A 15,523-nucleotide genomic window follows, 5' to 3' on the forward strand; every position below is an offset into this window, starting at 1 on the left:
GCAGCCCTAATGGTCCCGTTCTTCCAATTCAAAATGGGTATCCACATCCTCTGTACCGTCAATTATCTCCACGGATTCATGTCTTCGCTGTTCCTCCTGGGAAACCTGTGTATAGCCTCCTGTCCCGGAAGTAGTTCCTTTTCCTATAAAAATCTTCTTCGCGAGCCCGCTAGCCCACAAAATAAGCTGCCATGCCTTTTTTTCTACTATACCTTCTTCGGGACCAGCATGGATACTAGCAGTAACATCACCGGCCGTGGCAGCGTTGGCATCTGCATGCTCTTGATGTTCCACCTTAAATTGATACTTTAAGCAATCCTTCACGGTAACAAGGCCCGATAAGTGACCACGGTGCTCAACCAGTATAACTCTCGGGCCCATCTTTTTGAATATTTCCATCACTGTCTCGAGGGCGAGACGAGGATGAACGGTAATCGGAGCCATATCAACGTACGGGCTCAAATCGATCACTTTGATACCTGAGGATGATGCTATATCATCGAATGTAACGGGTGCTGCCCCTGTGCGCCACTCATTTTCCAGATGAGAGGAAGATGAGGCTGTAGAGGGCCCGAATAGGTCGTTGGTCGGGGAGCTTGATGCAGGGCCACCGCTGGTTGAACTTTGCTGGCGGACAAACTGGCACCTGGCATTGGGTGCCAATAGCCCCTCCCGTTTTGCACGTCTGATTGCAAATTGAAGTTCCGTGCGGCCAATGTAACCGACTAAGGTCATCGAATCAAGATCTTGGACGATAGGAAAGCCCTGGAATTTGTGCTTTTGAAGCATTTGTTCGGCCTTGTTTATCGACAGGCCTGCCTCGGTGAACACAACAGGGTTGCTTGTCATGGCATGTGAAACTGGGACGTTAAAAATATGCTCTTCCTTGCTATCAAGGAATGGGAATCCATTGAACCAAATCATGCGATCAGCAATACCTCCTTTGCCACAGTGGTCACTAACAGCTTTTGTAACTCCAACAACAATCTGTTCAAAAGTCAATCATACGTTAGCAAGTCCATTATCAGCAATCCCCCTAATATAATAAATAATTAATGAAATGGTTAATCATATTGAAATCTTACCATTGTAGGGAGAATATAAGTCAATGCGCCTGTTAGCTCATACATGATAACCGTCACTGATATGGTTAAATGCATTATCCCACTTAGAGCAGCGCCGGCACCGAGAAGGGCATAGGTTCCTGGAGTAATACACGGAACATCGGGTTCACAAGATGCGAAAAACTGGGAGTCTGGAAATCGTTGGTGGAGCGCTTGAACAAGGATCCCAACCATTCTTCCGAACGAGGCACCAATTGCCATAGAAGGCACGAAGATACCAGCAGGAACCTTGCACCCGTAGGATATGATAACAAAGAATATGCGTAGAACAGTGGCTCCTAGGAGAGAAAGGACCATCGACCAGCGGTTCTTAGCCCTATTTGCTGAGTTAGTATGGCCTTCAATCAGGATGCTAGGAAAATACTGACTGGCAAATTCCATTGTAATCATGTGGTCCCTCGCACTCCCTAAAGAGTATTTCCATCATCTCGGTCATGTTGATCCTCAGGAACATATTTGGATAGCAAACCAGAGCTGTAAGGCCAGCTAGGGCTGTAGCCTCGATAATTGGATGCTTTGACAGATATTTCTTCCTGAATGCCTGTGCTCGTAGATTCCACTTCATGACAAACGCGCCATACAAGCCACCAAAAACCCCAAGAATAATAAAGAATATAATCTCGAACGAGTGCCATGATCTATCATATTGAACCTGGAACATGACGAGCTGCCCCGTTCTGAATGGATTTATTATCTAGATAATGTTAGCACTGACATATAAGTCGATATTGCGTATGACGTACAGCAAGGACGCCGGTTGCTACCAGAGCACAGAAGTAACTTCTCCAAAGGGTCTTCAGCGGGAAGTAAGATGCCATTTCCTGTAGCTCCAGTTAGTTACTAGGTAATACCCGATTTAATCATTGACACACCTCAAGAGAGAACAGCACTCCGCCGATGGGACTTCCGAAAGCAACTGCAACGCCCGCAGCAGAGGTTACAGTCAATATCTCTCTGGTTTTAGCGGCGTTTCGTTTATATTTGCCGAACCAACGAGATATCACATTGCCTGTACAGACTGCAAAGTGGACACTGGGGCCTTCTTTACCAATTGCAAGGCCAGAGCCAATAGACAAAGGCAGAGCAAGTGACTTTATCACGAGAGTTCGGGCACCAAGGAATCCTTTCATGATGAAGCCGGCAATGATGACTTTGATTTCAGATATACCGGAACCCGCAGCGTACGGAGCAAATGCATTCACAAGTTTGGCCGAGCAGAAAGCAAAAAGAATCTAAAGAAAAGTTAGGCCGTTATCCGAAGCACATTAGCAAGCCGGTAGGGAGAGGTCCTACAGCAAACATGAAGTAGACAAAGTAATTGATGAGAGAGAAAGTACTCCACCGCTTCCACTCGGGGCAACCTTGACATATATATGGTCAGTTAATGGTATACAAGTATCACATATATCAAAAGGGGCTGCCTACCGTCATCTGCGCCCCAACAGCAAAAGGCTTCGTTTAGGTAGAATCCAGTAGTACAGTATCCAAGCTTTACGTCTGCCAGCCACTCGGTGACAATATTCAGAAACCCGGCATTGAGACCGATGGCTACACCCACGATCGTCATCACTAGCCATGCCTGGCCTGCATCGTAAGCTTCATCGAGCTTCCGTCTCCAGCCATAGGCGCCCTCCTGGTCCCAGAACCGAGCCCCCTCAGTCCTCCATATGCGTCGACGAGCCTGCTCCTGGACAGCATCCTGGACCCAGTCAATCGTAGTGAAGTCCTCATATCGTTTTATCTCGCTGATTTCCTCCGTTATTGCTGTCTGCCTGACGTCTACGCCCGTGGAGGTAGCAGCTCCGCCAGCCGTCTGGGCATGATCGTGGGTGGGAAGGGAGTAGCTCGACGCCCGTCGTGCCTGGAGATTGGACGGTATAGGGGGGTTCGAGGAACGGTCCTGCGATCTGGGACCGGCGGACGAGGACGAGGAGCGGTGTCTCGGGTTCATGACACCGATCTATATGCTGGGTATCATCACTATGACCATACGCCTGCCGACACAATCTAGCAACCAAAAGCCAAAGACCGGCGGCGGGAACGGAGTAGCTATTCACTTCGTCGAGGATCGTTCCAAGGCCGGCCGGGGAGAAACCGAGTTAACACCGTCGAGAGATGCAAGCTTGGTGCAGGCGCAGGGCTGGAGCTGAAGGCGTCGCAAGGCCGCAGTCGGTGGTTGTTTTCGTTTCTTTCTTGCTGGCTGTCGCTGCCGTAGCCGTGCTTGGCCAAGAAAGCGCAAAAAGGGCGCCTGTCGCTTGTTAAAATGCTAGCCGTCGTCTGGCTGAATAACCAACTACACTCTGGACACATCCACACGGGGGGCGGACAAAGCAATTCGAGGGCAGCGACACAGTGATAGACCCTTGAAGCTGTGTTGCTTCATTATAACTACTTCCTGCTCCTCGCCGCAGCCGCAGTTGAGTCGAGGATGCCGCCCGCCAAAGCCAGCCGGGAGTCTTCAGGCGAAGCAACTGGCCACACATCCCTGCCGTGTATGTACAATGCGTTCTACAGGTCAAGGTACCTACAGCTAACAGGAGGCATCTACAGTGGCAAGGATAAAACGGATCATTCGAGCGGACGAGGATATAGTACAATGCTCTACGAACGCGACCTTCCTTATCGCTGTGGCGACAGTAAGAACTCCCATGAGGACGAGGACGAGGAGCAGGGAGCGGGAAAAGAAGGATTCGGTCATGATGCGAGGGCTAACACTTTACTGGCGCACTGTGTAGGAGATGTTCGTCCAGTATCTCACGGAGCAAGGATATAATGTGGTCAAATCCAACAACCTGAAGAACCTACGATACGCAGACATAGGTATGCCCCTCGCAAATGTCTCTACTGGGTGATGTATGCTGATAGCCTATGCTTAGCCACTGCTGTTTCGCGTATCGACAACCTCGAATTCCTATCGGACGTGATACCGAAGACGACCACGTACGGGAAATTCAAAGAGAAGCGGGCAAAGGAAAAGGCAAAGGAAGACGGCCAAGTTGCGAACCAGCGGACGCTAAAGGAGATGCAAGTACGCCAGAACGGGACGCCAGAGCACTCGCGGGAGGAATCAATGGTCGACGTAGGCGAGCAGAACGTGAACGAGCTGTCTCCCCGTCCGCCGATGGTCATACACGCCTCGCGATCCCGGAGCAGGCTGGTCGACGAAGGCTCAGCCCAGAAACGGCCGAGCAAGGACAACGATGACGACGACGTCGAGATGGCACTCTAAACACATGAATGCATTTTTCCTTTTCCTTTCCCTTTCTTCTCTCCGGGTCGGGCGTGGGGCGGCGTCTGGCTTGTTATATATTCGACTCATTACCCATTGGCTGGTGCATGGAGCAGGCATAAATGATACATAATAACACCGTCATTTCCCTTGCCTTTTGCCCCTCTATTCTCGTAGCAATCCTTCGTAACATATCACTTGCGCATTGCGGTCGTCGAGTAGAACATTTATAATATTGTATCTGTCGGGTCTGATGTGGTGCAGTCCCGGCCAGCCAATCAGTGCGCGGATGATTCCGGCCCTTCGACAGAAAAAAACCCAAAACCGACGCAACTTCATCGAAACTCCAACCTCAACCTCTCGACCAGCTCGACCATCCAAGCCACCACCACCGCCCCCAGACCGACCGACGTCTGCGTGCAAGTCTACCGGTTGCGCTCAATTGCTCGTCTCCAGGCTCGCCATGTCGCCTCTCGCCGCCTCTTCCGCCAGCTCGCTCCGGGCGTGTGCCCGACATGCCAGCGTTGTCCCTCGCGCCCTCGCTGCCTCTTCCATCGCCCAGCAGCGACGAGGAGGAGCCTCAGATGCCTCCGCGAGTGCTTCGTTCGATAGCCCGTTCGCCAAAAGCAGCGGCTCTTCCTCGACCTACAAGATTCCTAGCTTCGGCAAATATGCGAGCCCTCGTCGTGAGAGTACAAACAAGACCTTCTCCTACTTTGTTGTTGGTTCCATGGGCATGATGACCGCTGTCGGCGCTAAGGCTACTGTCCAAGGTGCGTTCCGTCTTTATGTTGGCTGATGCTGGCCGTCAATTGGGGGATGGGAAAGTGGTGGTGGATGAATAGACCAGGTGTGGACTTTGTGACTTCGGCTGACATGTCCGGGCTTCTTACAGATTTCCTTCTCAACATGTCTGCCTCTGCCGACGTTTTGGCCCAGGCCAAGGTCGAAATCGCCCTTAACTCGATTCCAGAGGGCAAGAACGTGCGTTACTACCCATATACCTACACACCTCCGCACATATTATTATTATTATTATGCCCCTTTATACTCACGCCACAACGTTAGGTCATCATCAAATGGCGAGGAAAGCCCGTTTTCATCCGTCACCGAACTGCCAGTGAAATTCAGGAAGCCCAAGAGACCAAGTGGGAAAATCTTCGAGACCCCCAGCCAGATTCTGACCGTGTCAAGAACCCCGAATGGCTTATCATGTTGGGTAAGTAGCCCAATTATCTTTGACTCGGCCCGGAGTTTGAAGTTATCTTGTCTAACATATACGTAGGCGTCTGCACCCATCTTGGATGCGTCCCAATTGGCGAAGCTGGCGACTTTGGCGGCTGGTTCTGCCCCTGCCACGGCTCTCACTACGACATCTCTGGCCGTATCCGAAAGGGTCCGGCTCCATTGAACTTGGAGGTTCCAATCTATGACTTCCCAAGCGATGACACCCTCGTCATTGGTTAAGCGGACCGTTTTCAATTCTAACCAACCGATACACCTTAACTTTCAGCAATCACCGAGTTGGTTATGTTTCGGCCCTGGGAAAGCAGACCCAAGAAAATAGACGTCACAATACAAAATAATGCGCTAGCATCACTATGGCCTCATTTCTACTCGTCACCCGGTCCTCCTATTACTCGCGGGATGTAGTGATTTCTCTGTTCTAGACGGAATTGTACAACTCATCTCTAGGCTACTCCGACTTTTTGATTTTGCTTGGAAGTCTGTCCATACCTGTATTACTTCCCCCGTTTTTTTCCCTATGTCTTACCTACCTGCTCTATTTCAGGGCTTTTTAGCCTCTTTGTTTCCTTGTCTGCATCTCCAGTTTCCCTTGTATTATTCTCCATATATAAAGCCCTCCTCCGCTTTCATGTATTTCTCTTCCCTCTCTCGAACTAAAATATACAGGAATCTATTGATAGAAATAATGAGCATGGAAGGTTAGACAAACTTCAAAACTAAAGATAGGGAAATTTGTGGTTGTTTCTATTATTCTACATGTCTAGATAACGTGTCAAAAGGCCGCTCTATGTACAAATGGTATACAGTCTATGTGGGATCTTCACTTTCTCACACTTCCATCTTTTTTTCTTTACCCAAACTCATCATCAAGACCCATAACCAGGCAACATAGGTATTCATCACTTAGCTTAGCCGGGAAATGGCAAACAGAATGCCGCCCATTACTGCAGCACCTATCGCCGCACTTTCCAACACCACGGTGGTCAAGTCTCGCTGTAGGATAGTAACACGTCGTTCAGTAAAGAAAGCCTGAGACGTCTTCTTCCAGGCCTCAGGTGCTAGGTCGAGATCCGGCGGAAGCATGGGTGTCAGAGGCGGTAATTCTGGTATCGTTGATTCAGCCTCTACAGAGGGCTGCGTATGCTTTCCCTCCGCAGGTATCTCAGTAGCGGCTTCAGATTTATCCGTCGCTTCTGGTAAATCTGACGTATCTGATGCTACATCACCAGCATCTTTCTCGGGCTCAGAAATCGGCTTCTCTTGTGCAGCAGCCGCGGAAATTTCTTTAGCATGCCGGCTATTCTCTTTCTCCAATGCCTCCGCGACTTTTTCTTCAAACCCTTTGACCAGTCTCCGCCGCCTCCAAGGCTCAACGGCAATCTGAAAGACTAAGAAAAGCAGTACATTGACACCCATCAGGCCCCACGTACCCCATGTACTCATGCGTCGAATTTTATCGGACCAAACCTGCTCTTCATGATAGCGTGTCAGGATATTTTTGCTTAACTCGGCAGTTGCTTCCTCGGCTTCACGTTCGGCATTCGAGAGCGCTTCCTGTGTTTCTATCTCTGCCCTCTCATTGGCATGATCGGATCGGTAAAGAGAGGTAAATCGTTCAAGATCTGTAGGCGTCCAAGCATGTTTCCTCTGCAGAAGTTCATTGACTTCACGCTGGGAGGCGGAACGGCAGTGTATAGCTGAGGAGTAGGCTTCCTTTGCTCGACGAACTTTCTCACGAGTATGGCGCACTAGTTCCTCTATATATTAGACGCAGTTAGAGCAAATTCTACTAAACAGTAATGCCGGAATACTAGCACACACCTTGGGCCCGAATGTCCTGCTTCAGTTTCTCAATAACAGTGTACCCAGTAAGGTCGTTTAGATGCTGTCCGGCAACAAAGATGTTGGACTGCAAATTATCCATTAATTCTCCAAATTTCTTCGAGAGATTTGACCGTAGATGCTCCTCCTGAGAAGGAAGTTCACTTTTGTTGAAGGCCGGTGGTTTTGCCGGGCTAGGAACATCCGCTACCGCCCCGTCCTCCTTGCCATCCTTGGCTGTTGCCTTTTTAACCCCTTCCTGGGTATCTTTGTCATTATGAGTGGAATAGAGCCTCGAATGTGCACGCAATTGACATATTAAGCAAACGAATGCATTGTTCCCAGGCCATAGTTGTTGGCCGGGCGGGCGATGAATGGGTTGGGGCGGAAAGCTTTGTAGTTGACTAGGTGCACGGAAAGACCTCGATTGAGTGAGTGGCCTGGGTCGAAGAGACTTCCTGAATAAGGAAAATGGTGTAGACCGCATGCCCGGCATCTCAGACAGCGTTTTGATGACGGCTTGTGGTCTCACAAAGACATCGCAAGTTGTTGATGCTGTTGAGCTTGTGGTCGGTCGTCACTATTTAAGATTATGTAATTAAAATATATTTAGCCAATTGCATGTTTTGAAACATTTCATTGGCTAACTTTAATGTAAAATCTTAAATAAAAGAACCAATAATAGTGTACTGACGCTCTAATTTTTACTCTAACAATATGAAGATGTTGGAGCAAGAAGCAGAAGTCTCTTTCCTCTCCTTCGATCAACTCAGTCTAATTTATATATTCCAAAGGCTTCTTCGGGTGACTATCTAACTATTCAGGGCATCATTTATTACCTCGTATCGACTCCTACACACTAACACAATACCTGTTAATTAGTGTCTGGTCATAACTTTCCTGCTTCAATCCTTACTGTCATCCAAGGCAGGGATTTGAGGATGCGGTTAAGCCTGCAATGTCAACCATTTAGCCAGTTTATCCTCATTCAATACGGGCGGTTAATGATGCCATACCTTCTTATACCCTCAACTATCAGTTCTTCCTCATTGGTGTATACAAGCCGGAACCAACCTGGCTCCATCCCATTCTCTTCGCTTGGATGGAGGAATAAGCCGCCTTCAGAGAACTTCTCCGCTAGAGCGAATTCCTTATCTTTCTGTGTCAATGGCTGAGAGGGGGTGCTAGGTGGTAGATATTTTGACAGGTCCAACCAAACGAAACATCCAGCATTCCTATCCAGCGAATTTTATTTTAGCCCTATCCTTTTTAATCCGATAATATATCACCAGCCGGAGGAAGGCTTTAACTCACGTTCCTTGCAAATAGGGAATATCATGCTGCCGGAGAAGTCCGGTAACAAAGCGGTAGGCTTTGAGTACCCGATTTTGGGTATTCTGAAGGTAAGTTGCCGCGAATTTTTCATCATTCAAAATAGTGGCTGAAATGTCTAGAGAGATTCCTGATGGGTTAATCTGTCGTCTAAAATCCAAAGTGGCTGTTAGGTTTTTAAAAATACATATTGTTCATATGAGTCCAAACTTACGAAGTGGAACGGATGGCCTTTACTACCAATGGATTTCTGGTAATCAGACAGCCTACTCGGAGTCCTGGAGCACAGAAGTCCTTTTGGGCATTATCGTCAGCGGTTATCAGGCAAGCTATTGCGAATAGTATCATGCTCACCTTGCTCATCCCATATATAACATGAAGAAGCTTTTCATCCATTAGCCCCTCAGTGTTGATACTCAAAGTGGAAACAAACGGCATCGCTCCGCTTTCCTGAGAATCGAAAACAGAGAGTGCATATATCTCGTCACTGATCAAGTGAATTTGATACTTCTGACATAACTTGAATAACTCTACAAGAGTTTCGCGGGGATAACATCGTCCTGCTTCGCATCAGCGTCTAACGTCTATATGCTGGAAGACTTGAATAATTATAAACATAAATTGAGACTTACCAAGTGGGTTATGAGGATTCACGATTATCAGTCCTCGAATCTTGACACCCCTGGCTTCAGCAGCAACTATTGCTTCCTCATATTTCTTCACGCATGCCGGAGTGAAGCCCTCAAGCGCACCTGTATCAGCGTAGACCATTTCAACACCAGCTCTGTTTCCCCAATCCATTTTGAACCTGCCATAAATTGGTCGGCTAACCAACATTCCATCACCAGCTTCTGCGAGTGCAAATGCAAGTTGCTCACTCAGTGATGGAATGGAGTTGGTTGCAAGTATCTCGCTACTCTTCAAGGGGACATATGGATCGAAGTATCTATTGATGAAAGCTGCCATTGCAGCTGGGAATTTTGGACCGCCACCTGCACTGGAACTATAGGACAACACTGACTTGTCGAATTGGATCTAGGAGTGTACTCCAATGAATACTTTATGGCCCGAGGACTAGCATAGAATAGATGCAGCTTACCTTGCTATTGATGTATGTCGTTAACTCCTCGAAAGCAAGCGGCTAATAATCATCAGCATTCTAATATTACAAAGAGTAGAAAAAAGAGAAAAGAGGAATTGCCAATCAGACACTCACATTTTCCGCTACGTTAAGTGATATCAATCCAGACGGGTTTGATTTCGCATCATATGCGGGTTTCCCAAAAAGTGCCCTCCACGGCTCATCGATCACCGCAGTGATCTTGTTGCCTCGAGATGACAGCATTATCGGCTTTCCAGTATCTATCCAATCAGATGGGCAAGAGTTGAGTGAAGTCTCATGCGAGTCGAAGCTTCACCCTCTACAGAAGGCCTTGGGCCTTTTTATATTACCCGCTGATCCCGTTTTTCTTTGCGGGGGCGCCAACACCTGATACTTGTCTAACATGGATCATGCCTCCCTTCAGCGCCCTTCGCAAAGCGGCGAAGGTGGCCATTGAGAACTCTCAAAGAGGCTCGGCTTCACGGTTTATCGAGCTGCATGGTGGATAACCTAACTAACTAGCAAGGGTCGGGTTGTTCCAACAGCCAAAGAAAGCCTGCAGTATTTCCTTGACATGTTAGATAATTAATAGGCTCTGGGGCAGCAGGAGCCGCTAGGTATATCCGGAAGCTTGTTACGTATTTTTTATTGAGGGAGGGAAGTGCTCCGCGAAGAGTAAAACAAGGGGAAAGCGGTGTTAGTGATATTGTACATGCGAGTTGTAGAGTCATATATAAAGTAATCTCCTGTAGGCTGAGCGTCCAATATGCTAGAACGCAGTTACTTAGGCCGCTTCTTCCAGAAAATTTACCAACTTGGTAACGAGATCACACGCTCGGCCGTGGCACCCTGACAAATCCTTTTCTTTCTCCCAGAGATCCCTGCATGATCTCAGAGTCTCGAGAACCGTCTCCCGGGCTTGAATCTGGCAGAGATGTTCAGTGGGTAATTCTAAAGGAGAGTCATTTTTAATGAGGTGGAAACATAAAGTCATTGCAGCCGTGAAGAAATCTTGCTTGAAGATACCAGAGAACCATGTCGAGACGCCGCGGTTATGTGCTGCCTGATCACCTAGTTCTCTCTGCTGCACAAGAAGTGCTAGAGAGCACTCTAAAGACGACCAGTAAGCAACTGAGTATTCAATAAATGCTTGAGGTAGCCGGGCAAAACGACCGTGCAATGTGAGCAATACTCGACGAAAATAGACATTAAGAAGGATCTTTTCAAAGTCAATATCAATGGGTGTGCATCCTGTAGGTCCCACCAGGCGTCTTGGAGGTGACTGAAGAATGGTTTCATATTCTTTCATCTTGAACCTTAGCTGTCGATCGTATTCCAGAGCATCTTCATACTGAAAAGATGAATCTGCTGAGTTTACTGCCCTCAGAATTTCAGCAACCAGTGGGAAAACATCGTGTAAAATGACTAGCACGGTAGCATCTGTTCTTTCTGGAAGCAGTCGACTTGGTATTTCGCCACTGAACCACTCGTTTATTTCCTCTTCGTTTATATTCGCAGGTTGAACGCAAGTAAATGTCTCTATCGTCATCTGAAGTGGCATCCCTGAGAGTAACGACTGCTTGAGATCCATAAAGCATATCACAGCCCATAGTCGATTCCTCATCTCGGCATGAAAGGGCGAATAGAACTTATTGCTATTGCTCGAATGGAGGCCCGTCAGCATTGCTAGCCGGACCGTAAGACCAGTGAGTGGCCAGCATGCTTCATGTTCAGAACATGACATCGTATGTATCTGTTTTGCAAGGACAATGAGACATAGCGTTCTAAGATTAGCTAATGTCGGTCGATACAGGAATGGAGTGAGCCTGAGACAGGTTTCTGCAGCAGTCAACAGTGTATTGCGTAGCTCGCTGTAATGCTCTGTTGATTCAGGGTCTTCAGCTCTTGCAGCGTCACATCCTAAAGCGAGAATAGTGAAATATTGTGCAAGCCAGCTATCGTCGGCCGCATTAGGTTGATCCCAAAATGCTTGGACTTGGAGCTGGAAAGTTGGAACATGAAGTATGCGGTGTGATGTTTCAATAACATCAAGGTAAGATTGGACGAACTTGTCTGCTACGTCTCGGCTAGGTATGGAGGCTAACATTGCCTTTCTTGTTGACTTCGAACGACGAGGTTTTTCACCAAAAGGATAATTTGGTGACCATGAGCTCTCAAGGACATTTTTAGTATCATCATCAGGAATTAGTTTCTTGTCCTGAGAACAAGACGGGGTATATAGACTCTCCATCTATGTGTTGTTAGCACTAGGATGTATCAGAAGGAGTAGGAGCTAGAAGACGATAGCTATACATCTTGAATTAGAATGGCCCAATGGGCCCCTGTGCGGAATTTGGATCTCCATATTCGATGTGTGACCGGTGCTTGGGGGATATCACTAGAAGGTCGGGAAAGCAGGCCATCATCGTCGGCAGTCCTTTCGGGTTTTGCGTAAACGCACTCGTCACCCCTATTTATCTTTGAACAACGACCGCAAGGTAACCGACGATCACAGCGTACCTTCATACGCCGGCAGCGAACACAAGATATAGTATTTCGCTTTCTCCTGCGTGATACCCAGTGCTGTGGCCCGGCCTCTGTGAGAGAATGCAAGCCGTTGCATGGGGGCTCATGTCCCTTCGACACTCCCCCGGAGCGTATGTTAGAAGATATAGTCTTAGCGGGTAAGAGTAATTAAGGCTAACAGGGGGTGGACATATCCATACATTCGATGCTTCAGTGGAATCATGAGGCTCGCTCACATCAGATGCTGAAGACGAGGCGGCGCTGTTCCGGTACACTCTCCATGGATTGCCCTGATTGGGACTAGCGGGATCAGATAATGCAGTGTAAGACGCAGATGAGGATTCGTGAGAGAGGCCTGGTTCCTCTATAAGATATGAACATTCGCGGCTTGTCTTGGAGCACCGCGAGCACTGTGGTTTTCCTCTGTCGCAGCGCACCTTTGCCTTCCGACACGCTTCGCATGTCTGAACTGCCCGTGTTCTTGCCATTGTCCAGTCGATAGGCAGTTGGGATGGTAGAAATTAATTAATAAACATATAGAAATTGAAGCCTCAAGAGAAGCAAATAGTGGTATCCTGTAGATGGTTGCCTAGCCAAATTATATATGTTCGGCCGAAATCGAGTCGGCCTGCTGGGCGCGCCTTTGCTGTAAAGTCCGAGACTTGTAAGTGACTAACTAGTTAGCCATTCCCCCCACAAGGTTGATCTGATAACTCGAGGACGAAGCAATTGAAACGGCGGAATGAATTTTCTGGCCAGTAGGAATGTGCCCTCTGTCCTCCGTCTCGTATAGACAAGATGTCGGAGGCTGCGATATGTGTGACGGACGGGAAGAAGTCGAAAAAGGGGGTCGAGGCCAATCTTATCTGATTGATAATCTTATCTCCGCCGATCAGATAACTAAAACCACCCGGTAGGTAACAGTCAAGCAGGTGGTCAACCAGCCAGCCTCTCTTTGACAGTACACAGGAAGAAGGTCACACAGGTCACAGAAAAGCGAACATGATAAGATTCCTCCAGTATTTATCTCTTCACCGGCTTTTAAACCCCTGTGGTAATTAGCTACGTGACTGGCTGGTTTTAGTTTCTTCAGCTTCAAAGCAAAAACACTTAGTTACTTCTATTTTTAAGCTGAAACCAGCAGTGAGCCAGCCCACCCCTTGCAAATGCAGTAACTAACCTTTGATTGCCGGGGAATAAGCTGCTCGACGCATAATCACGTTCGTCTCCTTTTGCCGCCCAGACCCCGGACTGTAAGCTGGTTATGACAAGCACCAGGGGAAGACATTGCCTTCAGTCGAGGCAAGGCTACCTTGATGACGCTCTCCACGAAGTCCGCTAGTACTGGCATAACCTAGGGCAGTAAGCTGTCACTCAATCTAGGAACGGCATCCCTTTTCAATACCTTCGGCCCGAGAACATACCCAAACATGTACCCGCGATGCCGGATGAGGAGTATCGCGGGGCTTTGGATAAGTTTGTCCAGCAGTGTGCTATACAGTGCATCGGAGAAGGTGTGGGTAGCCTCAGAAGATGGCGAGCGTGGAATCAATAGAAAGCAGGAGACACGAGCTGTTTTATCTGGATAGGAGCCTAACAGCCTACCCCAAGTGGTCGGTACAAGAATACATATGTGTATACCGCGACAATGAACGTTATATTATTGAATTTAACATTACTCCCAATTGGAGCTAATTATAATATATTTTATATCTCTAAGCAATGATACCTTCGTCTCTCTGGTTTTACTGTCTATCAGGTCTCATGGAGAGAGTCGTTCTACTTTCCACTTGAAGGTTTTCTCATTGCCATCCGACTCATCGGCACTGTGTTGCCTGACGTACCTGAAGCGGTCGTGCAACCTGCTCTTTCTACCTTGCCAGAACTCTACGGACTCTGGAACAAGTCGGACTCCGCCCCAGAATGGCGGCAGGGGAATCTCCTTAACGTCAGCGAACCGGGCTTCCATCTCCTTCACTCGATTCTCGAGGACAGACCGTCCGTCGTCTCCTGCTTCTTCAGCACCTGGTTGGTCATTTGACCAGAGCCGTTTACTCTGTTGGCTTGCCCAGGCACCGATCTGACTTCCTCTTTCACGCACACGCCAGTAAGTCTCACTCTCTTCCTTCGAAAGCGGCTCAATTAGGCCTTCAATCCGAACCTGGCGTTCGACGCTCTGCCAATGGAACGTTAATGCCGCCCATTTATTTCCTTCCTTGAGCTGGGGATCGGATCCATCAAAAAGAGACATGGCTTCGCCGTCCCCATCCCTATCATTTCCAAATACCTGTCCGCCCTTACCGGCTCGACTGCCCCAGTTACTGTAGACAACCCATCCTCGCTCATCAAGTTCTTTCAAATACACGATACGTGCGCTGGGGCGGCCAGCGGGCATACTGACAGTAGCTAACGTACAAGTCTCTGGTGCACTGGATGCGGGTAGTCTGGCATCTTTGAACCAGGTGTGAAACTGGTGCAGTGGGTTCAGATGAAGATGGGAGTAAAGCAGTGGGGGGTTGGTGCCGAATTGGTGTGCTCGAGACGGACTCGACACAACTGCTGCATTGGCAATTGGCGTGGAAGTACCAGAGGTAATTGGTTCGTCGACTGCCAATAAGTGTTTTGGTAGAGGGGTGGCGGCTAAGTCTTCCGGCATGGCGGCTATTTTCTGTATCGATCCTGCGCCCTCCGATAGAGGAGCGGCAATATCACCCGGTGCAACTATCAATTATCAGATTTGCATGTCAAAGTAACTACTCGGGCAGGGCGTAGCGTACATATCAGTCTCTTCGGGTGTCGGTGGTATTGCGCTGCGGAAGCTGGCTCCCCTTCGCCTGCTTGGTTCAGCGTCATTGTTCTGCCACCAGGAAGCAGCGGATAACAGATTGGTTGCTTTGAATTGTATAATCGCTGGAATACGCTTCTCCCTCGAGGGACAGCACTGCGCATAAGTTATAGGCACAGTTCTATCTGTTCTGTTCTCGCAATTAGCGGGTCGGGTTGCTTCTCACCCCGCGATGGGGAGTGGCCAGGGCGCATTTACTTACCCAGACAATGTCAATGTTTATAACTAGGCGATAATAAGAACAGTAGCAGAGGTAAATTTCATCAGCAGGGGCAGAAAGGCAGAGAGAGAGAGAG

At 48.4% G+C, this 15,523-nt stretch overlaps 7 protein-coding genes across 7 annotated transcripts; 2 read left to right on the top strand and 5 right to left on the bottom strand.

Moving 5' to 3' along the window:
- Positions 1-6: 6 nt before the first annotated feature.
- TRV_05126 (uncharacterized protein) lies at positions 7-3,075 on the bottom strand (the record flags this gene model as incomplete). Its single annotated transcript, XM_003020725.1, has 6 exons — positions 7-987; positions 1,086-1,476; positions 1,529-1,818; positions 1,868-1,945; positions 1,997-2,356; positions 2,518-3,075. 6 exons carry the CDS (start codon positions 3,073-3,075, stop codon positions 7-9), a joined length of 2,658 nt encoding a protein of 885 aa, XP_003020771.1.
- A 787-nt stretch (positions 3,076-3,862) lies between these two features.
- TRV_05127 (histone-like transcription factor, putative) lies at positions 3,863-4,353 on the top strand (the record flags this gene model as incomplete). Its single annotated transcript, XM_003020726.1, has 2 exons — positions 3,863-3,944; positions 4,001-4,353. The coding sequence occupies 2 exons, from the start codon at positions 3,863-3,865 to the stop codon at positions 4,351-4,353; spliced, it is 435 nt and encodes a 144-aa protein (XP_003020772.1).
- Positions 4,354-4,642: 289 nt separating this feature from the next.
- On the top strand, positions 4,643-5,820 carry TRV_05128 (uncharacterized protein; the record flags this gene model as incomplete). The annotated part of the gene is made up of 4 exons (XM_003020727.1): positions 4,643-5,126; positions 5,249-5,337; positions 5,422-5,572; positions 5,639-5,820. 4 exons carry the CDS (start codon positions 4,643-4,645, stop codon positions 5,818-5,820), a joined length of 906 nt encoding a protein of 301 aa, XP_003020773.1.
- A 684-nt stretch (positions 5,821-6,504) lies between these two features.
- TRV_05129 (mitochondrion biogenesis protein (She9), putative) lies at positions 6,505-7,918 on the bottom strand (the record flags this gene model as incomplete). Its single annotated transcript, XM_003020728.1, has 2 exons — positions 6,505-7,358; positions 7,423-7,918. The coding sequence occupies 2 exons, from the start codon at positions 7,916-7,918 to the stop codon at positions 6,505-6,507; spliced, it is 1,350 nt and encodes a 449-aa protein (XP_003020774.1).
- A 492-nt stretch (positions 7,919-8,410) lies between these two features.
- On the bottom strand, positions 8,411-10,099 carry TRV_05130 (uncharacterized protein; the record flags this gene model as incomplete). The annotated part of the gene is made up of 6 exons (XM_003020729.1): positions 8,411-8,657; positions 8,737-8,904; positions 8,969-9,284; positions 9,387-9,789; positions 9,854-9,895; positions 9,971-10,099. 6 exons carry the CDS (start codon positions 10,097-10,099, stop codon positions 8,411-8,413), a joined length of 1,305 nt encoding a protein of 434 aa, XP_003020775.1.
- Positions 10,100-10,640: 541 nt separating this feature from the next.
- On the bottom strand, positions 10,641-12,107 carry TRV_05131 (C6 transcription factor, putative; the record flags this gene model as incomplete). Its single annotated transcript, XM_003020730.1, has 1 exon — positions 10,641-12,107. The coding sequence occupies one exon, from the start codon at positions 12,105-12,107 to the stop codon at positions 10,641-10,643; it is 1,467 nt and encodes a 488-aa protein (XP_003020776.1).
- Positions 12,108-14,144: 2,037 nt separating this feature from the next.
- TRV_05132 (uncharacterized protein) lies at positions 14,145-15,050 on the bottom strand (the record flags this gene model as incomplete). Its single annotated transcript, XM_003020731.1, has 1 exon — positions 14,145-15,050. A coding segment is annotated over one exon (906 nt), but the record flags the coding sequence as incomplete, so codon positions are not given.
- Between the last annotated feature and the right edge of the window lie 473 nt (positions 15,051-15,523).

This window comes from Trichophyton verrucosum (genome assembly GCF_000151505.1).
Source record: "Trichophyton verrucosum HKI 0517 chromosome Unknown contig00388_1.f1.exp, whole genome shotgun sequence".
Lineage (NCBI taxonomy): Eukaryota > Fungi > Ascomycota > Eurotiomycetes > Onygenales > Arthrodermataceae > Trichophyton > Trichophyton verrucosum.